The sequence below is a fragment of the Cervus elaphus genome, chromosome 20, assembly GCF_910594005.1.
Source record: "Cervus elaphus chromosome 20, mCerEla1.1, whole genome shotgun sequence".
NCBI classification, from domain to species: domain Eukaryota; kingdom Metazoa; phylum Chordata; class Mammalia; order Artiodactyla; family Cervidae; genus Cervus; species Cervus elaphus.
Window position 1 is genome coordinate 114,969,884 of NC_057834.1, and position 26,033 is coordinate 114,995,916.

At 39.5% G+C, this 26,033-nt stretch overlaps 1 protein-coding gene across 9 annotated transcripts in view; it reads right to left on the reverse strand.

Moving 5' to 3' along the window:
• Nucleotides 1–26,033, reverse strand: part of OSBPL9 (oxysterol binding protein like 9) — a 161,441-nt gene that overhangs the window by 52,956 nt on the left and 82,452 nt on the right. For 5 of the 9 annotated variants that reach the window (XM_043877048.1, XM_043877047.1, XM_043877046.1 and 2 more), the window contains exon 4: nt 20,847–20,923. In XM_043877048.1, coding sequence (XP_043732983.1) covers nt 20,847–20,923 — 77 coding nt within the window. Of the gene's footprint in view, nt 1–3,067; nt 3,374–3,606; nt 3,813–20,846; nt 20,924–26,033 lie in introns of those variants that run through there. The other 4 variants (XM_043877051.1, XM_043877050.1, XM_043877053.1 and 1 more) reach the window with 3 other exon arrangements.

Genomic DNA, 26,033 nt, shown 5'->3' on the forward strand with positions numbered 1-26,033 from the left:
TCGCAATACAAATATTCATTGAAGATCTACTATGTGCCTGGTGCTATCAATGTCTTCAAAGGATTTCTTTAAGGGCAAGAGAGATAATAGCAAATACAATTAATCATTACCTAATCTTCTGCAATGAGATCAGATTTCACCCTTTCCAAGCAGTCTCCCTGACTTCTCTAGCCAGCAACGTGCTCTTTTTCCTATGATACTACTACAGAACCAACTTGTACTGGTACCACTACTAGTATTCTTTCCACTATATTAGAGGTCACACAGGTTGGAAGAGTAGGCCTTTGCCTGGAAATCCACTCACCATTTGTAACGTTGTTTCTAATGTTTTCCGCAGTCCTGTCTCTCAGGTGTGGCAGCAATTAGGGAGCTTGGTGACTTGGAATATATTTCTAACTCACATGGATAAACCACGCTACAGTACAATGAGTCAAAGGTTTGTACAGTTAACAACATGATTAAGTCAAGTATTTTGATCATATGCCAAGCACTAGACTAGGGACAAAGGCCCTACAGAAATAAAGAAGGTTAGAGTCTAATCCAAGAACCAGATACGTGCACAAAGATCTATAGCATAGAGGTATGAACAAAGTGCTGTAGTAACACATGAAGGACAACAGTAATCCTAACTTGCTCTGCCTGAAGGAAGGAAGACATCAAAGAAAAAGTAACACAAAAATTGTATGTCAAAAGAAGTAGCGATATAGCACTGGAATGAATTTTAAGCAACTGTAATTTTAATCAAGAGGGAAAGGCAGTGACTGTGCAAAGAGCTATAGAGGCTATGTCATGTTCCAAACAGGTAAGAGTTCATAATGCTACAGTAGATACCCTGCCTGCAGCTGAGTCCACACCAAGAGTGATAATTATCACCAGGTTGTGAAGGGCCTTAAAGAACATTCTCAGCAGCTGGGCTTGAGCAAGGGGGAGCCAAAAGGCTTTTAAGCACAGCTATGACTCAGTGGGCTCTGACTGTGGAAAAGAATATGAGTAGAGGGAGTCTAGTGACAGGGAGACTAGTTAAGTTTCGTGAAAGTTTAGGTGAGAGATGATGAGGGCCTAAATTAAAACACTTATGTGGGGGGGGGGGGGATAAACCCAAGAGCTATTTCTAAAGCAAATTAAACAGGATCTGGTAACTGGACACAGAAAATAAAGGAGATGGAAAATGGCTTTAAATGACTAACTGCCTGTGTGTGGTGGAACTTCAATTAACTAAAATATTTAGGGACAGGTACTTGGTTTTAAGCACATTTTCAACCTAAGAATTATTCTTTCAAACATAATCTTTGCTTAAACATCTACTGGAAAATCTTCCTAAATATAATCTCATGGTGGGTTAGTCGCTAAGTCGCGTCCAACTCTTCTGACCCCATGGGCAGTGGCCTGCCAGGATCCTCTGTCCATGGGATTCTCCAGGCAAGGATACTGGAGTGGGTTGCCATTTCCTTCTCCAATGAATATTCCTGACCCAGGAATCGAACCTGTGTCTCCTGCATTGTAGGCAGATTGTTTACTGACTGAGCCACAGGGAAGCTTTAGTACAAATATAATCCTAGCCCAAGTACATTACAGTATCCATAAAAAACTGTCTTTTTCTATAGAATCCCAATAAACATCAGTTCTCAGATATTGACAGAACTCAACATATCCCAGGGGACATCTCAGAATTTCCTTTTTAAAATAAAAGCCTGATAGCCTCTTTCTCAAGCAAGAAACTGCAAACTATGCAACTGCCTGATTTTCCAATCAGCAGAATATGGTTGTATCATAATGCTCTTTACTGCCTCAACCAAACTTATCAACTGGGGATGGCTCAGTGGTTAGATTATTACCAATCTTTCCACACTAAAGGAAAAAAGACCACCTCCTAAGACTTTGGAAATATCAAAATGAATGTGATCAAGAGTCATTGCAACCTAGTGTTTACTGAGGGGTACTTCAAGTAGTGTCATCTTTGTCAAAATCAAACTCAGAACATTTTGAAAACAGATCCAGTTTTTCTGTTATCTTTCTAATTTCCAAGGTAAGCTTTCCAGACTGCAAGTCTGATTTTTAGTGGTTTTTATCTTTCCTGGGATAGGAAAGGTAACACGGTATTTTAAGGTGCTGGGGTACATAAAAAGTGAAATTTAAAAAAATTAATTAAAAGTAAATGAAAGATGTAAACATTATTTATTAAAGGGCTTTATCACAAACTCAGTTCAATGAAGGAAATGTTCTGAGAGATGATCCACGGTGGATGAGAATTCCCAACTTAAAGTTCACTACAAGAATTCTTAAAACTGCAACTACTATTTTAAGATCTCTCCACCTTCTTAACTCAATATTAGAAGAAATAATTCCTTGATTTGTTTTTGATTTCCTGAATACAGCTAAAAGTACAGTTTAATCAACACGTAAAGCCAAATGTTACTTCAAATCAGCAGACATTTTCTTAATCAATACATCTCTTACTCTTTCATATCAAAAACACTTAAATATGGTAGGAATTATGCAATAAATGCATTACATGCTTCCTAGTCCATTGCTTATAGTTAACTTTCCATAACCAAGCTTACTGAGAACCTAAACTTTCCCCTCCAGTTTTCACGTGAACACCATAACACTATCCCAAAGTTTTCAGTATGTTTGCACAAACTACCCCAAAAACATAAAACCACCTCCCCTTCCCAACACACACATACTCACAAGAAACAACACCCATAATTATTACACACAAAAATATTGGCCAAGGCAAGAACACAGCCAAAAATAAAACAGAAAATGTTTGGCCCGCAACAGGAAATTCTACTATTGGGCAACTGGTCAAAATTAAACATCCACATTAAGGGAAAGTCTAACTCTTGTGTTCAATATCTTGAGACAGCTTTCGAAAGAAAACTAGAGTTCCACGAAAATGAATCAAAAAAGGGGAAGCGATTCTCTCCAGACTGGTTTGGTTGGTGGCGAATGACCTCTCTGGGATACAGAAGGCCCCTAGTCTCAGCCTCCAATCATCTCGGCCGAGGAAGTGAGGAGAGTCTCACGGAAGAGAGGGCCCGGACGGCCACAGCGTCCTACTCACCCCAGGGGGCGACGGGATGGAGGCTGGGAGAGACTCACACTCGCGCCCACGGCCTGGGCAAGCAGCAGGGTCCCTGGGAACTCAGGGGTGGGAGCCGGCCCCTCTCCCAGACCCTCCGGGTCTACTCACTCCGCAAGTGGCCAGCAAGAAAGCCATTCGCCAAGGCCCCCGCCCTCTGTGCCTCCAGGGGAGGGAGCCGAGGGCTGCTGCCGAGCACCCCTCTTCGCCTCCCTCCGCCTTTTCACCGACGCGGTGCAGTTGGTCTCCTCAGGTTCTGCCTTTCCCGCGGGACAGCCCCTCACTCCCTACCCCTGCCCCGCCCCGACCGAGGGGCCGCAACGATTGGCTGATTCTGACGCCTCCTGGCAAAGAGACCCCTGGCGATTGGCCATGGGTCACCTGCGGTAAAGGAGGTGAGCGGCCGACGATTGGCGGTTAGGCCAATTTTGGGGTGGAGAGGCGGGAGGGGCCGCCCGAGGCGGCCGGGCATCTGGACCGCCCAGCTCCCCAGCCCTCCCACCGCCTCGCGCGGGGCTCACCTCCGGGCTCTGGCCGGCTGTCACGCCAGGACCTATTCCTCGGGGCTCGCGGCTGCCCCACCACGCCAATTGCTACCCCCAGGAAAGGGAGCTCGAGGGAGCTCAGATAGGCGTCGGGGCTTCGGCCCCGAAGGTTCCCGTAGGGTGGCGACTGCGCAAAGACCCGGTCACAGACGAAAACGTGCTACACTAAACCCAACCGCATCTAGCTCGACATCCTCTATTTTGGCAGCTGTGGAGTCAGATTTCATCTGGATGACTGCTTTTTCTTACTTCCGGAAAGTTGTTTGTGTCGCGAGGCGAGAGAGTGCGTCGGGGGGGGGGGGGGGGGCAGATACTATATCAATAAACAACAGCAGCGGTGCCTGTTTTATTAATCCAGGCAAACATGGGCTTGCTGTTGTGCCACAGCTCCATAAGGAATGTAGGTGGCTTGTGAAAATACTTTGGGAAGCCAAATGACATAACTTCTAGGGCCTCGGGAACCTGAACAAAAAAATCATCCAATCTGCAGGAAATCACAGACACAAATAAATTACTGAGTTACTGATCTGGAGGTCAATTACCTCCTGCTCTTACAATTCTTTCATTATGGTTATCTCAGTTCCGGTGCTCAGTCCTGTCCGACTCTGCGACCCCATGGACTGCAGCATTCCAGGCTTCCCTGCCCATTACCAACTCCTGGAGCTTACTCGAACTCATGTCCATCCAGGCGGTGATGCTATCCAACCATCTCATCCTCGGCCGTCCCCTTCTCCGGCTTCAGTCTTTCCCAGGGAATCAGCTCTTTGCCAAGAGAGCCAAGGAATTGGAGCTTCAGCTTCAGCATCAGTCCTTCCAATGACTGTTGAGGACTGATTTCCTTTAGGATTGACTGGTTTGATCTCCCTGCAGTCCAAGGGACTCTCAAGAGTCTTCTCCAACACCACAGTTTAAAAGCATCCATTCTTGAGCTCTCAGCTTACTTTATAGTCCTACTATCACGTCCATACGTGACTACTGAAAAAACCATAGCTTTGACTAGACGGACCCTTGTTGGCAAAGTAATGTCTCTGCTTTTTAATATGCTGTCTAGGTTGGCCGTAGCTTTTCTTCCAAGGAGTAAGGCTCTTTTAATTTCATGGCTGCAGTCACCATCTGCAGTGATTTTGGAGCCCCCAAAATAAGGTCTGTCATTGTTTCCATTGTTTCCCCATCTATTTGCCATGAAGTGGTGGGACCAGATGCCATGATCTTAGTTTTCTGAATGTTGTTTTAAGCCAACTTTTTCACTCTCCTCTTTCACTTTCATCAAGAGGCTCTTTAGTTCTTCGCATTCTGTCGTAAGTGTGGTGTCATCTGCATATCTGAATTTACTGATATTTCTCCCAGCAATCTTTTTTTTTTTATTGAAGGATAATTGCTTTGTAGAATTTTCTTGTTTTCTGTCAAACCTCAACATGAAGCAGCCATAGGCACACATATATCCCCTCCCTTTTGAAACTCCCTCCCATCTCCCTCCCCATCCCACCCCTCTAGGTTGATACAGAGCCCCTGTTTGAGTTTCCTGAGCCGTACTGCAAATTCCTGTCGGCAATATATTTTACATATGGTAAGGTAAGTTTCCATGTTACCCTTTCCATAGGTCTCACCCTCTCTTACCCTCTCCACATGTCCATAAGTCTATTCTCTATGTCTGTTTCTTCACTGTTGCCTTGTAAATAAATTCTTCAGTACCATTTTTCTAGATTCCGTATATATGTATTAGAATACGATATTTATCTTTCTCTTTCTGACTCACTTCACTCTGTATAATAGGTTCTCAGTTGATCCACTCATTAGAACTGACTAAAATGTGTTCCTTTTTATGACTGAGTAATATTCCATTGTGTATATATACCACAATTCTTTATCCATTCATCTGTTGATGGACATCTAGGTTGCTTCCATGTTTTAGCTATTGTAAATAATTCCCAGCAATCTTGATTCCAGCTTGTACTTCATCCAGCCCGGCATTTCACATGATGTATTACACAAATAAGTTAAATAGGCAAGGTAATAATATACAGCCTTGGCATACTCCTTTCCTGATTTGGAACCAATCTGTTGTTTCACGTCCAGTTCTATTGCTTCTTGACCTGCATACAGATTTCTCAGGAGGCAGGAAAGGTGGGCTGGGTATTTCCATCTCTTTAAGAATTTTTCACTATTTGTTGTGATCCACACAGTCAAAGGCTTTGGCATAGTCAGTAAAGCAGATGTTTTTCTTGAACTCTCTTGCTTTTTCAATTACCCAATGGATGTTGGCAATTTCATCTCTGGTTCCACTGCCTTTTCTAAATCCAGTTTGAACATCTGGAAGTTCATGGTTCACATACTGTTGAAGCCTGGCATGGAGAATTTTGATCATTACTTTGCTAGTGTGTGAGATGAGTACAATTGTGTGGTAGTTTGAGCTTTCCTTGGCATTTTCTTACTTTGGGATTGGAATGTCAACTGACCTTTTCCAGTCCGGTGGCCACTGCTGAGTTTTCCAAATTTGCTGGCATATTGAGTGCAGCACTTTCACAGCATCATCTGTTAGGATTTGAAATAGCTCAACTGGAATTCCATCACCTCCACTAGCTTTGTTCATAGTGATGTTTCCTAAGGCCCACTTGACTTCACATTCCAGGATGTCTGGCTCTAGGTGAGTGATCACACCATCATGGTTATCTGGGTCATGAAGATGTTTTTTGTACAGTTCTTCTGTGTATTCTTGCCACCTCTTCTTAATATCTTCTGCTTCTGTTAGGCCCACACCACTTCTGTCCTTTATTGTGCCCATCTTTTCATGAAATGTTTCCTTGGTGGTTCTACATTTCTTGAAGAGATCTCTAGTCTTTCCCATTCTGTTGTTTTCCTTTATTTCTTTGTACTGATCACTAAGGAAGGCTTTCTTATCTCTCCTTGCTATTCTTTGGAACTCTGCATTCAAATGGGTATATCTTTCCTTTTCTCCTTTGCTTTCCGCTTCTCTTCTTTTCTCAGCTATTTGTAAGGCCTCCTCAGACAACCAATTTGCCTTTTTGCATTTCTTTTTCTTGGGGATGGTCTTGATCACCATCTCCTGTACAATGTCACGAACCTCCATCCATAGTTCTTCAGGCACTCTATCAGATCTAATCCCTTGAATCTATTTGTCACTTCCACTGTATAATCATAAGGGATTTGATATAGGTCATACCTGAATGGTCTAGTGGTTTTCCCTACTTTCTTTCAGTCTCAATTTTACAGTAAGTTGTTCATGATCTGAGCCACAGTCAGCTCCCGGTCTTGTTTTGCTGACTGTATAGAGGTTCTCCATCTTTGGCTTCAAAGAATAATATCAATCTGATTTTGGTGTTGACCACCTGGTGATGTCCATGTGTAGAGTCTTCTCTTGTGTTACTGAAAGAGAGTGTTTGCTATGACCAGTGCATTCTCTTGGCAAAACTCTGTTAGCCTTTGCCCTGCTTCATTTTGTACTCCAAGGACAAATTTGCCTGTTATTTCAGGTATCTCTTGACTTCCTACTTTTGCATTCCAATTCCCTATAATGAAAAGGACATCTTTTTTGGGTGTGTGTTCTAGAAAGTCTTGTAGGTCCTTCATAGAACCGTTCAACTTCAGCTTCTTCAGCATTACTGCTTGGGGCACAGACTTCAATTACTGTGATACTGAACGATTTGCCTTGGAAACAGAGAGCATTCTGTTGTTTTTGAGATCACACTCAAGTACTTCATTTCACTCTTTCGTTGACTATGAGAGCTATTCCATTTCCTCTAAGGGATTCTTACCCACAATAGTACATATAATGGTCATCTGAGTTAAATTCACTCATTCCAGTCCATTTTAGTTCCCTGATTTCTAAAATGTCTATGTTCACTCTTGCCATCTCCTGTTTGACCACTTCCAATTTACCTTGATTCATGGACCTAACATTCTAGGTTCCTATGCAATATTGTTCTTTACAGCATGGGACTTTACTTCCATCACCAGTCACATCCACAACTGGGTGTTGTTTTTGCTCTGGCTCTGTCTCTTCATTCTTTCTGGTGTTATTACTCCACTGTTCTCCAGTAGCATATTGGGCACCTACCGACCTGGGGAGTTCATCTTTCAGTGTCCTATATTTTTGCCTTTCATACTGTTCATGGGGTTCTAATGGTTCATGGTTATATATGTAACTGTAATTTTATTAAACTCCTAAACAAAGTTTAGGCATGTGTGCTCAGTCATGTCCAACTCTGTGACCCCATGGACTGTAGCCCACCAGGCTCCTCTGTCCGTGGAATTTTCCAGGCAAGAATACTGGAGTGGGTTGCCATTTCCTCCTCCAGGGGATCCTCCAGACCCATGTCTCTGGCGTCTCCTATGTTGGCAGGTGGATTCTTTACCACTAGTGCCACTAAGCAGCTAATTAATTTTTCTGTCTCTACTGGTAGCCCTTAAGACTAGCACCTTGTACACTGCACAAAACACTTAATAGATGCTTGATCCACTGTAAAGATCCCATTGGTTTTATGTACATTTTTTTCAAAATGTCCAGTACCAAATACATTCTCTTCTTCCTGCATCCCCTCCCTCAAAAGCCTGATCCTCTTCCAGTCCTACCTATATCAGTAAGTAAAAATCAGTACCATCCACACAGTAAATTAAATCTGGCAGTCCTTGACACTTTACCCATTCCACATTCAATCCATCACCACATTCTGCCATTTTCCCCCCTGAATACAATCTCAATTCTATCTACCTAACTCCATCACCACCACTCAATTACAGATCCAGCCTCTTGCAATGATCGCCTTAGTAAAGTATTCCTGCTTTTTCAAGCTCCTCCAATTCTTTCTTAACACTTCGGGCCACAGCAGTTGGTTTCCAAAACCAGCTGTGACTGCCTCCTCACCTGACCTTGCCCTACCCAGCTCAGTTCAGTCGCTCAGTCGTGTCTGACTCTTTGCGACCCCATGAACCGCAGCACGCCAGGCCTCCCTGTCCATCACCAACTCTCAGAGTCTACCCAAACCCATGTCCATCGAGTCAGTGATGCCATCCAACCATCTCATCCTCTGTCATCCCCTTCTCCTCCTGCCCTCAATCTTTCCCAGCATCAGGGTCTTTTCAAATGAGTCAGCTCTTTACATCAGGTGGCCAAAGTATTGGAGTTTCAGCTTCAACATCAGTCCTTCCAATGAACACCCAGGACTGATCTCCTTTAGGATGGACTGGTTGGATCTTCTTGCAATCCAAGGGACTCTCAAGAGTCTTCTCCAACACTACAGTTCAAAAGCATCAATTCTTCGGTGCTCAGCTTTCTTTATAGTCCAACTCTCACATCCATACATGACTACTGGATAAACCATAGCTTTGACTAGACGGACCTTTGTTGACAAAGTAATGTCTCTGCTTTGTAATATGCTGTCTAGGTTGGTCATAGTTTTTCTTCCAAGAAGTAAGCATCTTTTAATTTCATGGCTGCAATCACCATCTCAAGAGGCATCTCAAGAGGCAGGTCAGGTGGTCTGGTATTCCCATCTCTTTCAGAATTTTCCAGTTTGTTGTGATCCACACAGTCAAAGGCTTTGGCATAGTCAATAAAGCAGAAATAGATGTTTTTCTGGAACTCTCTTGCTTTTTCGATGCTCTAAAGCTACTAAGCAATTAAATTAAATTGATAAACATTTTTGTTATTGTTCAAGAAAAGAATAGAATAGGACTTCCCTGGTGGTCCAGTGGTTAATAATCCATCTGCCAACGCAGGGGATACTGGTTCGATCCTGGTCTGGGAAGATTCCATGTGCTGCGGAGCAACTAAGCCCCAGTACCACAACGACTGAGCCCACACCCTAGGGTCCATGTTCCACAGTAAAGACCAGCCCCCTGGCTTGCCACAACCAGAGAAAGCCCGCACAGCAACAAAGACCCAATGCAGCTGTAAATAAATAAATGAATAAAAATATTTTAAAATAATGGAATATAGTGATTAAGAAGTATAAAAAACAGCATCATGTTGTATACCTTAAATTAATACAATGATGTATGTCAATTACCCTCAATAAAAGTGGAGGAAAAAACTGAAAAACACATAAATAACAAGAAAAAGTAAACTTTAAAAATGTATACAAAAATCTGAGAAAAATCACAACACTAAGGTTCAGACTGGTGGGGGATCTTTAAAATGACAGGAAGTCTACTGAATAAAAAGAAGGCCAAACTTACCTATAGCTATTAAGATGAAAAGAACATTTTAACTATACAAAATTTATGTACTACTTTCAAAAATATTATTTCTGCTAGAGTCCAATGTTTACCTACAAATCACATTCCAGTCTGATGTCATTTTAGAGATAGACAAATACCTTCGATTACAATAGAAAAGCAGCAAAAATGAGGTGGCGGGGGTGGGGAATAATAGATTCCCTAGCAATTTGCCTAGCAATTTGAGCCAAATCACTGGAGCAGACGACATTAAAAGACAACTCTTGGAAGCAGAATATGTAGCTCCAATATTTTGTCTGACTAGTATCCAGAAGTCTCAAAATTAAAGTCAGCCAATAAATTTTCACAGAGAAAATTTAGCCAAATGGAATAAATACAATACTTGGCATATGGTAGAAGCAGTCCTTAATTTGTGATCAGGATCACCATATTCCAGAAGTCTGTATGTAAATTATTTGCAATTCTCAATGCATCATCAAACAAAAAAATCTTTGGTTCAGATTTAGGAATGAATACCCTCTAAACAACCCCACAATGGCTATTGATAGTATACTGCCTTAATCATCACTGCATCTTTAGCAACTCCTCACAGAGAGACTGGCATGTACTAGGTGCTTAATAAATGTCTACTGAATGAATGAAATGCTAGGTACATTACAAAAATAGCAATATAAACAGCAAAAAAGGTTGAAAATGGGTAGTCTAACAAGCAGAACAGAGAAAGCAAAGGGGCAGAAGTGTTAGGGGAAGCACAATGATTGAAACTGCCCACCCTGGCCAGGCACCATAGTAACTATCTGCATAAGTTGTTTTACAACAGGAGGTCCTGGTAAGGAACACGGAACTAATAAGCCACCACCAACCGGAAGAGTTCAGGAAAGGTCAAAAGGAGCACCACATGTCTGACCACCTCCCAGAATCCTTCTCTCTGGCATCCATCTTGGCTAATCAAGGGTACACCACCAGGAAGGACTCTGAGTCAGAATGACTGGCTAAAGACAACCCGGAAACTAATCCCATCACCATAAAACCCAAGACTGCAAGTCATGTGACAGAGCTGTTCTCCTGGGCTCCCTTACCCTAGTGCTCTCCACCTGGGTGCCCTTTCCCAATAAAATCTCTTGCTTTCTCAGTAGATGTGTCTCTTCAGACCATTCATTTCTGAGTGTTAGACAAGAGACCAGTTTCGGGCCCTGGAAGGAGTCCCCCTTCCTGCAACAGAAGGACAATGTTTTTCTATATGAGCCTTTCGAAAGTGAAGTTGCTCAGTTATGTCCAACTCTTTGCTACCCTGTGGATTGTAGCCCACCAGACTCCTCTGTCCATGGGATTTTCCAGGCAAGAATACTGGAGTGGGTTGCCATTTCCTTTAGTACCATTCAATTTTTAAATTGTAGGAGAAAGGTGCTATTGTCCCTATTTTTATGGCTAAATTCTACACTGGCCACTTAACTTTCTTCTGAAAGTTTTGATTCCACTAAAACCATGTGAGTTGCCAAAATTGGTTAAAAGTACACAGAGAGCTTCCTGCCAGAAGATGGATAAAATGTCTTTGTATTGTGTGATTGTTCTTCACTTTAAATGCTCCAGGCTTTTAGGGACACTAACTTTACATGAGAATTAGGACATTAACAAGTTGGAACTCCATGTTTTTCTCGAAAGAAAAGGTGTAAGAAAAACTATTGCTTTTATTTTATATACTTTGATTAATATGTCACTGCTTCAGAGAAGGGGTCTCCGATCAACCAGCCTACCTCATTGGAAGCATAACTTATGACATTATTATAGTTTTTTAAAGATTCAATTCTCATGATTTTTATTTTCTTCTTTCTACCAGACTGAGCTCAGTAAAGACAAGGACAGTATGTCATTTATTCACAATTATGTCCTCCACAACTAGTACAGTGCACTGAACACATTAAGTGTCTTATAAATATTTATGAAATAAATAACTTTTCTGTATTCTCTGTATGTTCTGAATTGAGCATGTACTATTTTTTTTTTAATTTTTAAACTTTATAAAGAGAAGGCAGTAAAATATAAGTTCTAAAAGATTTCCCAAAAGCCACAATAAAAATAAATTTCTGGCATCTAAAGGAACAATCTTTAGTATCTACAAAACTGGACCATTTGTTTTTAGTTGTTTCCCAAGAGTTCAAGATAAGATGGGCCACCACTATTACAACAAAATTTATTATTAAAAAACGAATCCTTGAATCCTAAATTCCAATTTAGGAGCCAGAAATTCCTCTACCCTCAGTAACAGCAACAATGTTGGGAACATTCCTTAGAGGAATTTTCCTTTGTTGTAGGAGGCCCAAGCACCTGGCTACCTCTGCATACCATTTTACCTGTGGAAAAAGTGACACATCTATATTGCAATCATTTCCTTTGGGAAACAAAGGGCTTCAAGGGAGAAAAACAAAACACATGTATTTTTCTATATGACACAAAAATAAAATCTATATGAGGCCAAGAGAAATGATACAGTGATAGTTATTATGTTTATGCAGTCAGTATTATATACTAAGAAATTGAAATATAAGTTCCAAAAGCTAATCTTCAGTAAAATAGCTTAACACTCAAGAAAAATACACAAGGGCTTCCTGGTGGCTAGTGGTAAAGAATCTGCCTGCCAATGCAGGAGGCACGGGTTTGATCCCTGGTCCAGGAGGATCCCAGAGGCCACAGAACTAAGCCTGTGTGCCACAATTATTTAGCCTGTGCTCTAGAGCCTGGGAGCCACAACTACTGAAGCCCAAACACTCTAGAGCCAGTGCTTCATAACAAGAGAAGCCACCGCAATGAAAAGCCTGAACACCGCAACTAGAAAGCAGCCCCCAATTGTTGCAACTAGAGAAAAGCCTGTGCAGCAATGAAGACCAGCACAGTCCAAGATAATAAATAAAAAAATATTTTAAAGAAGAAAAATACTCAGGAGATTTCTACTAATCTTAACTACCCAATTAGACACATAGCTATTATAGAAAAGAGGGTAGACTCAAGCTAACTAATACTAATAATTAGTTCCAACTACTATCCTAAATTGCATCTTAAATATAAATTTATGGTTACGACTGAGCGACTGAACTGAACTGATAATAAAACTTTAGCATGCATGTAATTATCATACAAAGTATCTAGGTTTGAAAAAATGCTTCAGAATGGTTCTATTGCTTTTTTGGCCTCAATAACGAATTGTAATCTGAATTCTATCACATCTCTTTTATGTATAATGATGTTTTACTTACAGATTCAATAGCATTTCTGGTGAGATTTCTACCAGCCCTCACTATTCCCCTCAGCCATATTCTTATAGATATCATGTCCTTTTTCTCTACAGGCCTGAGATCAAAGCCAATATATAGTGAACAAATAGGAAAGGGCAAAAATTAAAAGATTACAAGTCAGTAGCAATGAAATTCCAATTTGATAACCACCTAAGATACAGTCTACAGTGGCCTACAGAAACTTACACAGACAAGGTCAAGTATTGCCCAATTTCATGACTCAAATTATAATCACAGAAACCATTCAGTATAAATTTTTTTAAAATATCAGCTCATTTACAGCATGGAAGCCAAAAACTTAAAATATCTATGAAAAATTTAAAGTGTTAGTCACTCAGTCATGTCCAACTCTTTGTCATCCCACGAACTGTAGCCCACCAGGTTCCTCTGTCCACTAAATTCTCCAAGCAAGAATACTGAAGTGGGCAGCCATTCCCTTTTCCAGGAGACCTTCCTGACCCAGAGATCAAACCCAGGTCTCCTGCATTGCAGGCATTCTTTACCACTGAGCCACCAGGAAACCTATAAAGATCTATACTACTCAAACATCTACTTTAGGGTATTCAAACTGGGGTCTAAACAAGTTTCTGTATCTCAATCTTTTAGTTTCTGATAACCTATAAAAATTAGTATAACCACACACTGAATCAGCAGTAACAACATCAAATTCAAGTGCTAACAAGATACTTCATTGCCCATGTTGTTCATCATCAAGTTGGCACCAAAAACTATCACTTGCCATAGAAGAGCCTTGACCATGAAAATGACATATGTGGGAAGTCAAAGTCAAACACCTCATGATACATGCTGTGCAAATGAAGGATTTCCACTAGTCAGAACACAGAAATGTGGAGAGATTACAGTTATCGCATTCCACACAATAGTATGTGCATGCCAAATTGAAAAAGAATCTATTCCTTACAGTATCATATTCATATTCAAAGCAGTGAACCACTTTAAGCAAGGCAGTATCATTCAGCACATCAACTTAACGTTAATTTAGATTTTATTGTTTTGTGTTTTATTTGTATTTAACTTGAAATTTTCATTTAAATGTATGGTTAGTTCTATAAGATTTTAAACTTAAGAAGTTGATATACAGATTTATGTTTGCCCACATTAAATAACACTATGATAGTTTACTTTAAACACTGGGGTTCAAGAGTTTTTTCTTGCAAAAGTTGTTTTTTGTTAAATGGGCCCATTTACTCAAGTAAAACTGACTTTTATAACTGTAAGATATCCAGACCAGTAGCTATAATTCATAATACATTAAAAAATTAGAATACTGCAAAACATACAGGATATAACATCCTAAATCTTATTCCGTGATCAATCATTTGCTTAGGAATCTCTCAGCATTTAGTCGGTACTAAAGCCTTACAAGGGTAAATAAAGAACTGAAATGTTTACTTTCATTAATTAGTATCATCAGATATCTATTAAATGCCTCTTACAGGCTAAAAAGAGGGAATAAAGAAGCTCAGCAGCCCCTCTGGACTCTCTCAAAGAGTGAAGTTGGCTGCAAATACATGAAAAGATATCACAACCTAAATACAAGTCTAGAGTAACTATCGGAAATTCAACATAGGAGTCGAAAGGAGAGAGGTTTCAGTTGTCTTCTTCCATCCTCAGACTATCCTAATTGTAATTCACAGTTACCCACAAAGCAACAGGAACAATACTAAAAGAAAAGAATAAAGGTAAGATAGAAGGAAAGGGAGAAAGTACAAGGGATGTTCCAGATGAATTTCCATTAATCAGAATGGAAGGAAAAACAGAACAAATATTTATGAATAGATGGTAAAGCGTCTGCTTGCAATGCAAGAGACCCGGGTTCAACCCCTGGGTTGGGACGATCCCCTGGAGAAGGAAATGGCAACCCACTCCAGTACTCTCACCTGGAAAATCCCATAGACAGAGCAGCCTGGTAGGCTACAGTCCATGGGGTCACAAAGAGTCGGACATGACTGAGCAACTTGACTTCACTTCACGTCTATCTACAAAGTATATGTTGGAGATACAATAATACCTTAGCACAACTACTTTATTAAGATTTTATATATACCTTTAACGAGAAGGGAAAAGCTACTCACTCCAGTATTCTGGCCTGGAGAATTCCATGGATCATACAGTCCATGGAGTCACAAAGAGTCTGACACAACTAAGTGACTTTCACTTTCACTTTCTAAAGATCAGGTAAAGTTTAAAAGAGGTTTAAAAGACAGATTACACAGCATGGAACCAGGAATAATTTCTGCGTAGAGCATCAAGTACATGCAGGGACAGGCAATAGAAATTTAGGTTGGAATCAAATCGATCAGACAGTGAAATCCCCTAATAAGAATTTTCATTTCACTCTACAGGCAAATGCAAACCACTAAAGGTTTCTCACAGTTATAGAGGCCTTAAGATCATTAATTACAGATGCTCAGTTCATAGGATGAAGAAAGGAATAGATTCAGGAATATTAGGAGGGCACTAGAAACAGAGTTAGTCAGATGTAAGAAAGTGAAAGTGAAGTCGCTCAGTTGTGTCTGACTCTTTGGGACCCCATGAACTGTAGGCCACCAGGCTCCTTCATCCATGGAATTTTCCAGGCAAGAGTACTGGAGTGGGTTGCCATTTCCTTCTCCATAGTCAAAGTGAGCACAGGAGTGTAAGTAATTCTATTAAAAAGAGAGGGGGGGAAGAAAAGAAGAAAAGAAATCCCCAGGCTTGGCAAGTTAGAAGTTATTACCTGAAAAAAACCTCAATTTTCAAACCTCAAAGGATCAGACTATAATATAGTCATTAAGAAACAGAAAAAAGGGATAAAGAGATGGATTTGAGGAGAAAAGAGCTGATAAGACACTTTTAGCCTTGTTGAGGTTGAATTTCAGAAGACATCTATGAGGCAAAGTCCACGAGGAAAGAATTGAGGACTTAAGGGAGAAGCTAAACAACAAAAGAGATATAAAGATGGGGGAAGGGAAGAAAGTCATCGACACAGAAGTTTTAACTGAATTCATGGAAACAGTGGGGACTGCTGGAGGGTAAGTAAGGTCATAGTCTAAAGGAAATGTCATGTAGTCAAGATTATGGGGGTATCATTAACTTGAGGAAAGAGTGAGAATATTTTTTGCCTTGAAATATGCAAAGCATAGAAAGAAAAAATAGGTGCAGTCACTTATAACTGTTGAAGAAGTAGTGAGATCTTTTCTGTAAAGAAGGGAGTAGACTATATTAGATACTGAACAGTAATTTTAAAAAGAACCACTGTGGGAATTTAACTGGCAATCAAAAAGAAATCAATAGGAAGACAGATATTTATAGAAATTTGATTAAAGTTAGACAAAATGTAAAGTGACAGATAAAGCCATCTCGATTTTGTGACCTCCAAGCAGAGAAATATAACAGCTGGGGGCACTGGGGAATAGAAATAAGAATGGCATCAGTTCAGTTCAGTTCAATCACTCAGTCATGTTCGACTCTTTGCGACCCCATGGACTGCAGCATGCCAGGCCTCCCTGCCCATCACCAACTCCTGGAGTTTGCTCAAACTCATGTCCATCCAGTCGGTGATGCCATCCAACCATCGCATCCTCTGTTGACCCCTTCTCCTCCTGCCCTCAATCTTTCCCAGCATCAGGGTCTATACAAATGAGTCAGATCTTCGCATCAGGTAGCCAAAGTATTGGAGTTTCAGCTTCTGCATCAGTCCTTCCAATGAATATTCATGACTGATTTCCTTTAGGATGGACTGGTTGGATCTCCTTGCAATCCAAGGGATTCTCAAGAGTCTTCTCCAACACCACAGTTCAAAAGCATCAATTCTTCGGTGCTAAGTTTTCTTTATAGTCCAACTCTCACAACTATACATGACTATTGTATACATGACTCATGGAGGTGTAACAATATGTTAGACAACAGGGCCTAACAATATGTTAGACATCTCAAAGAATGTGATACACAGCAATATAAAAGCAGTCTATACATCATGTGTTTATTCATTAATTCCTTCATCAATTCTTTCCTTAATTAACATTTATCAAGCACCATTTAGAATGCCAAGTACTGGGGGTAGGAATGGTAAAAGCAGCTGCAGCTTTAGTCCTACATTCTTTCCTTATGGCTTCTGACATTTGGATGTCTCCCTGAAATTCAACCTCGGCAAGGCTAAAATTGGCTTATTAGCTCTTTCTCCTCAAACCCATGTTTTTATCCAGTTTTTTCTGTTTCTGCTAATGACAGCATTATAGCCTGAGCTGTTGAGATTTGAAAGTTGAGTATTTGTATTAGTATTAGTATTAGCTTAGTATTAGTATTAGCTTAAGATTTGTTATTGTTTTTTAGTCACTAAGTTGTGTCCAACTTTTTTACAACCCCATGTACTGTAGCCCACGAGGTTCCTCTGTCCATGGGATTTCCCAGGCAAGAATACTGGAGTGGGTTGCCATTTCCTTCTTCAGGGGATCTTCCTGACCCAGGGATCGAACCTGCATCTCTTACACTGGCTGGCAGATTCTCTACCACTGAGCCACGTGGGAAGTTTTTTTGTTTTTGTTTTTTTACCAACTTCTTACTATAGCCAGGCATTATTTCAACAAATTTGCATTTAACTCATTTAATCATCAAAACAGTCCTGAAGAATAGGTACTTTTATTATCCTCTTTTTATACATGAGGACACTGGAACTCAGAGTGATGTAAGTGGTGAGTAAGTGGTGAAGTAAGAGTAAGTGGTGGCACTGGGACATAAACGAAGTCATTATGGCTCCAGAGTTAAGTCTTTCACCATACTTCACCATCTTTGGAAAGAATCTCTTTACCTTTTTTGCCAGTCAAATTAACATTTAATTACAGATCTCGAAATGTCCTATTTCCTGCGTGTATTAACTTTAGAAAAAAATATATAAATAACTTATTCCATACCTGTATTTTAAAATATCAAAGCTATCAGTATTTAAGACTTCCCCCAAGTTATCCCTTTCATTTTGTTATTCCAAAAGACATGTAAGCTCTCTTCTTAGTAAAAGCTCATGTATTCCAAAATTGGATAAAATTAGGTACCTTAAGGGGTCTGCATCCTATCTGATAAGGTGGGAATTATATATACTTAAAGGATAACAAGAATATGATAAGAACTCAGTAAACTGTGCAACAAGTATGGCATTCAAAGGAAAGAGATCACTGAGTTTGGGGGCTGAGGGAGGAGGGGTTGGTTCGGAGAGGCTCTACAGAAGAAGTTAGTTCTGAACTGGACTTTGAAGAAAAGAGGAAGAACACAAAGGCAGAGTGGAGGCAGATGGTATTACAGGCAGACAGAATATCACATATAGGAAGGTAGAGACCAGAAATGAACAGATGGGTTCAGAGGAAAGCAAGTAAGCAGCAGCACTTTAGTAGATTTATGTAGGTGTAGCACTCTAGTAGGTTTATAGAAATGTCTAGAAGAAAATAGATCACACAGGGACTTGACTATCAGTCTAACCAACTGTGGTGGGAACACTATCTGCCACTTACAGTCTAATCTGATTCTTAAAATACTTATCTTCTTATTGGATCACAAATTTCCTAAAACGATGCTAGTCATTTATACAACTGCCTAAACTGAAAACTCAGATGACCATTATATCTACTACAGTGGGCAGGAATCCCTTAGCATAAATGCAGTAGCCATCATAGTCAACAAAAGAGTACAAAAAGCAGTACTTGGATGCAATCTCAAAAATGACAGAATGATCTCTGTTCGTTTATAAGGCAAACCATTCAATATCACAGTAATCCAAGTCTATGCCCTGACCAGCAATGCTGAAGAAGCTGAAGTTGAATGGTTCTATGAAGACCTAAAAGGTTCTATGAAGACCTACAAGACCTTTTAGAACTAACACCCAAAAAAGATGTCCTTTTCATTATAGGCCAATACCTTGGCCACCTGATGCAAAGAGCTGACTCATTTGAAAAGACCCTGATGCTGGGAAAGATTGAAGGCAAGAGGAGAAGCGGACGACAGAGGATGAGATGGTTGGATGGCATCACCAACTCAATTGGACATGAGTTTGGGTGAACTCTGGGTGTTGGTGATGGACAGGGAGGCCTGGCATGCTGTGGTTCATGGGGTTGCAAAGAGTCAGACACGACTGAGTGACTGAACTGAATTGAACTGAAATTGAAAAGAAATTTATGAAGGAATTCATAGAATTTCTTCATAGTACACCCAAGCCAGATGTGGTTATCAATTTCCTTTTAAAAAGCACAGCTAATAAATAAAGTCAGTAATCTTAAAAAAAAAAAAGCACAGCTGGCTCACAGAGTAACTTCAGAGATCTCTGAGTTCAACTCCATATTCATTTCTTACAGTTTCTTAATAGCCATATCCCCACATATTATTTTAAAGCATCTATCTGAACAACTTTCAAAGTGATGGGGAGTTTGCTATCTTGTAGGACCTGGGATTTTCTAAACTAACTTGTCTAACCAAGCCAATTCCTGGTATGTGCATGCATGCTTAAGTTGCTTCAGTCATGTCTAACTCTTTGCAACCCCATAGACTGTAGCCCTCCATGCTCCTCTGTCCATGGGATTCTCTAGGCAAGAATACTGGAGTTGATTGCCGTGCCCTCCTCTAGGGGATCTTCCTGACCCAGGGATCAAACCCATGTCTCTTACACCTCCTGCATTGGCAGGTGGGTTCTTTACCACAAGCACCACCTGGAAAGCCCCCATTCCTGATATAGGACAAATTAAGTAGACAAAGGATTACAAAACATCAGTTTCCAATGATTCCATCCTGTAAATCCAAATAATCAAAACAAAATTCTCTATATATACCACAATATAAGCTCTTTCAATGGAGAACAAACACAGAAAACTATCCTTAGTATGATAGATTAGACATTTTTTTTTTGGTCACCTAGCATCTTTTTTCCCCCATTCTGACTTTGCCTGGGGACAGGGAGGACCACTTTCTCCCCTAACTGCTACATTTTCTTGATGTAGCAGGTAAATCCTATTACCAAGAGGTAGAACATATGACTATGAAATTATGATTGGTTAGGACTGGGCAAATGACTGAAGCTAAGGTATCAGCACTAATCTCACTAATCTTCTTAATCCAGAAAGAACAACAGCCTCCTATGGATCTGGAGTTCCACCAATGGGAGGCTGAAATTGTTGCTACCGTTTTACTACCACAAAGAGAGAATCTATCTAAAAATGAAGTCAACCCAGAATAATTGAGACCGAGAAACAGAGATGGGGATCTGGGTCCTCATGACATTATTTAAATGCCTATTTCAAACCACACCCAAGTTAGATGTGTTTTTTTCTTAAGCCAAGTTTGGATTTTCTTCTTTCACTTTCATCCCTAACAGTACTACCCACAACAGTAACTGCCAAATCCTACAAAAAGAAAAGTAGGTCAACTTCTCAGCATTTTATCTATTATCATGCATTATTATATAATTTGGCTATACCAATAACCAACTATACATATTAAATTTTAAAAATGAGCCTGGCACGCTTTAACACAGCATTTCACTTTCAACATTGCCTTGTACTGTCTTGTTTCTAGACAAAAATCAGTATTTTAAGCAGAAGAAAATGACTATAACTTTATATATAACACTGCAAAGGCAAAAATAACTCAGAAATTAAAAGTTTCCATTACATCCTATTAGCTATTTTTAAAAAAACAGAAAACAAACAAAAAACCCAATGAACTATCCAGAAGCCATGTAAAGATTCTTACTTGAAGCTGAAGAGTATGTCGAAGAATAGTTTCTTCTAAAGCATGGATCCACTTCTCTCTCTCATCAGCATCACGAGCTGGAATAAAAGTTTATAAAAAGCAAAACCTTAATATCTACAATATAGCTCCATAATTGGAAGCAAAAATTTTTAATCATGAATCTAAATAGAAAAGGTTTTCCTTAACAGGTTTTACCTATTTTTTTCAAATATGCAACCTAATTGCAGCAATTTATAACAAAGAGAATAAATGTGTTCAACAATTGCAGGCTACCTTCCCACTGGGAATAATTAGAAAAGTTAAAATAATTAAAAATAACTGTTTTGAAAGCATCAGAAAATAGCAAGATAGTAAAGAATTAACAGGCCAAAATCTAGGAAAAGACAAACATCCAGCCCGGTATTTAGAGCCACTGTCCTCCTGGAGGCATTGTACATTTCAAAAGAGGAGTTGTAGACTGGGCAATTTCTTAAAAGACTTGTCATTATGTATGAGCAGGGGACATATAGGGACTCCATGTACTTTCTGCTCAATTTTTCTGGGAACCTAAAACTACTCTGAAAATATCTGTTGGAAAAAAAAAATCTTGTCAGGCCAAAAATTAAGAAAGCAAGGCTGACCGACAGTGGTGGCTCTGGCAAACAGCTCAGGTTTTGATTGGGACCTCAAAGGGCTCTACCTTGGGATTAAGAATAAAACAGGGGACTTCCCTGGCAGTCCAGTGGTTAAGACTTCACCTTCCAATGCCAAGGTGTGTGGGTTCAGCCCCTGGTTAGAGAGCTAAGATCCCACATGCCTGGAGACTAAAACACCAAAACATAAAACAGAAGCAATATTGTAACAAATTCGATACAGACTTTAAACATGGTCCACATCAAAAAAAAAAAAAAAAAAAAAGACTAAAACAATTAAAACAGTTGCTCACTCCTATGGCTCATCCAGAAAAACCTTGATGCCTGAAATAAATTAAAACTACCCCAAGTTGTTACTGACTCTAAGCATCTAGCTAGCAAAAGCAAATGAATATATTTTCTGTAGAAAGATAACATCATATCAGCTTCCAAATTATTTTTATAAACAATTTTTAAATACAATGACTAGCACATAAGCAAAGATAACCAAAGATATACAAGGAGACAAAACCGCACATAAATGAGAAATCAAATGATAGAAACAGATCAACAAGAGCTCCAGATATTTGAACAAACAGTCCCACAACTGAAAAGTAACTATGCTTTAATTCATTCAATGAAAGACTGGAAACTTTGACAGAGCCTTAGAAACCATTTTATAAATTATATGGGTTCTTTAAATAATTAAATATAAATTCTAAAATTAAAAAAAACATAATAAGCAAAATTAAGAACTCAGTCAATGAGTCTGACAGCAGATTAAATTGGTTAAAGAGACAATGAGAGAACTGGAGGAGAGACCAGAAGAAAATCATCAGAACAAAAGACGAGTCAGAGAGAGAAAATATAGACGAAAGGGAGAACAACACAGACAGTGAGAGGGTGTAATATGCATGTGATTGAAATACCAAAAGAAGACAAAAGACAGAAGAGACTAGAAGCACTATCTGATGAAGAATTTTTCAAAACAAGATGAAAGACATTAAGCCACGGATTTCAGAAGCCCAGGCTTCCCTGGTGGCTCAGACAGTACAAGAATCTGCCTGTAAGGTAGGAGACCCGGATTTGATCCCTAGGTGGAGAAGATCCCCTGGAGAAGGGAATGCCAACCCACTCCAGTATTCTTGCCTGGAGAATTCCATGGACAGAAGAGCCTGGAGGGCTACAGTCCATCGGGTCACAAAGAGTCAGACACGACTGAGTGACTGACACACACAACAATTCTAAGCAGGCTTAACCAAAGAAAATCCACAGTTAGACCAATCCCAGCCAAAACTTACTACAAACCAAAGACAGAGGAAATATTTTAAAAATAGCTGGGGGTGAGATCTAGACAGTTCGGACAGTTCTGTAACTATTAGGTAAGGTCACAGAAAAAGTGCACTTTTGGTAGATCAAAAATATTCTATATTAAAATAATTGAAAAGTCATCCCATTAAGGAAACTCCAGATCCAGAAAGTTTTGCCAGAGCACTGTCAGACATTTATGAAGAAAGAATGCCAATCAAACACAAAATATTCCAGAGAAAAGAAAACGAAGAACACTCCTCAACTCTTTTAAGGTCAGAATAACTTTGATATTAACCTGACAAGACTATCATAAGAGAAAAAAATTTAAGGCAACTCTAATACAAAAAGGATATGCGAAAATTCTTTATAAAACTTAATATGTCAAATTGAAGTTGAGTTTATTCCAGAAATACAAGGTTGGTTGAGTATGGGAAAAAAATCAAGCAACATCGAACAAGATAAAAATACATATGAATAAGGTTAGTCACTGTAGCATTGTTTATAATTACAAAATACTGTAAAACAACCTAAATGCTCAGATAGAGGAAGATGGTTGAGTAAACCATGGAGTACAACGCAAGTGTGAAAAAGAGAACAAGGAAGATCACTTTTGAGTGATTTGGAGTGATTTTTCAGATACATTATTCAATGAACACAAAGAAGAAAGAAAGAAGGGGATATAAGAAAATATACTAAAAAAAAAAGAAAAGAAAATATACTCACATCTGCTTGTTTGTGCAAAATAGATACAAGGAGGATGAACTATAAACTAATGAGATTGGTTACCTACAAAGCACAGTGGGAAAGGATGGATATCAGGAAAAACAGGAATGAGTTAGGGGTACAGAGGTAGCAATACTTCTCTGAATTTATCATTTTGTATCTACTCAGACTCTTTAAAGCCACAGTAATATTTCACATTCTCCCCCAGATAAATAATTTACATCAACCAGGATGGGGAGAGGGAACCCAAAATTCAAAGTAATTCTGTATATGTGCTCAGTCATGTCCAACTCTTTGGGACTTCATGGACTATAGCCCACCAGGACCCTCTGTCCATTGGATTATTCACACAAGAATACTGGAATGGGTTGCAATTTTCCTCTCCAGGGGATCTCCCCAACCCAGGGATTCAGCCCATGTCTCCTGCATCTCCTGTATTGGCAGGCAGATTCCTTACCACTGAGCTATCTGGAAAAATATAATATAAACAGCAATAAATTAACCTAACTATATTACAAATGAATAAGACAATCAAACCGAAGGGTGTGAGGAAGAAAAAAGAAAAGATTGAGCCCAACTAACTTTGAAAACAGTATTCTGACTAGACAATGCAAGGCTAAACCAAAATAGAACCATACAGAAATACTGTACAAAAATTGCACAAGTACTGTAAATCTGGTTTTCACAGGAGTATAGTTTAGCAATTCTGTAACTACAAACAAGTGAATATATTATAGATAATGCCAACTCCGGTTTCTCAGTGTCTGAGGGGAAAAAATTACAAATGAGGAAGAAAGATAGAATGAACCATATGGTATTAAGACTAGAAAAGAAGGTATCACTATGAACTCAGGGTTCTAGATAGGGAGATAGAAAGACAGGAAGTGCATGAAAAAGAATGGGGGCATGTCAAAAGGTAAAAGGAGCCAAACTGAAGGAGTTCCAAAAACCAAAGACTAAAGAATGTGAGCAATATAATAACTGATAGTACTGAATTATAATCCAAAGAATAAAATAAATATCTAACAGTGCAATATTGATATACATTACTTGAATAAGTAAATAGATGGGGAAGAAGGCACAGTTCTTTCTTCAGAAGAGTTACAATTCATAAGTATAGTAGGAATGAAAGAAATGTTTAAATCACCTGTAGACAAATACGACAGTAATAATTACTGAAGGCAAGACTGGTCAATGGCATACTGATTGCTAAAATCAGTGGGCAAAAGTTTGAGGAGAAAGAGGATATTAGTAGAGTCTCAAAGTATCTCTCCCAATATATTTATTAACTATGAAGGGAAAATCAGTAATTTTATAATGGAGAAGTCTGGCAGACACCACCTTAATCCAGTGATCAAGATTAATACCACCAGTAACAAATTTCTTGATATCATATACCACTCCCTCGATATGACCCACTGAGAAGGAACAGCATCACTTCTGTAGTATTCTTGCCAAAAACACATAATCTCACTCTAATCATGAGAAAACATTAGATAAACCCAAACCAAGAGGTATTCTACAAAATAACTAAAACTCACCAAAAATGTCGAAGTCATGAAAGACAAGAGGAGTAAGGAACTGTCATAACTAAAGGCAATATGGGATCTTAGGCTGAACCCTGGAACAGAAAGGGGGCATTAAAAGGGGAAAATCACATGAGCTCTGTGCTTTAGTTAAAAGTATTGTACCAAATGGGTAGAAGATTCAGCTCAGGACATCCGACTCTGAACAGGACAAGGAGGGCATACATCAAACCAAGGAACAACCTGGCATGGGGTATCAAAGCCAGCAGGATGAAGAGGAAAATCACACAATGGAAAAGTCCAGCGTGGGGAGTCAGAGCCCAAGATGGAGTCCACATTGGGCAGGGGGATTGGGTCAGGCTGGTACAAGGTTTCCAAAGCTGAGTGGAATAAGGGTGACATCCACACAAGGAAGTGGGTGATGATAGGAAACTAACTGCATATAGAGGGATTGATCAAATGAGTAAATGTAACAAGGATGAAGGGTTTCTGATTGTTGGATAGTTGCAAAAATGGTAAGGGAGAAAACCAGAATGATTTCTGCAATGGTAGGCTGGAAATACAGGTATCAGTATGAACTAATAGTTTTTAATATTTATGTAAATAAATACCTATGGAAATATGTACATGAATATACATTTATGTACACATGTATATAACATTCATATTTTCTTAGCTCTGAGAGGGCCTGGGCACCATGAAAGCCAACAGCAATAAGTACACCTAGCATCAGGTACTGATTTCTAAATATCTTTCTCCATTACAAGGAACTAGGGCTCCTTGGAAAAATGGTTGATTCCAGGACTGGCACAGGGAAGATAGAAAACTGGCTTGGAACATCTTTTGTGTGCCTATAAGTTAAAGAAGAAAATACTCAAGAGAATGATAGGAACATGTCAATAGAACACAGAAGTCAGCTTAAAAAAAAATCCTACTGGCCAAATTAAGGACAATTTGAGCATTAATTTGAATTACAATCCATTGAGTATAACAGGAAACCATGAGTTAGCACTGAT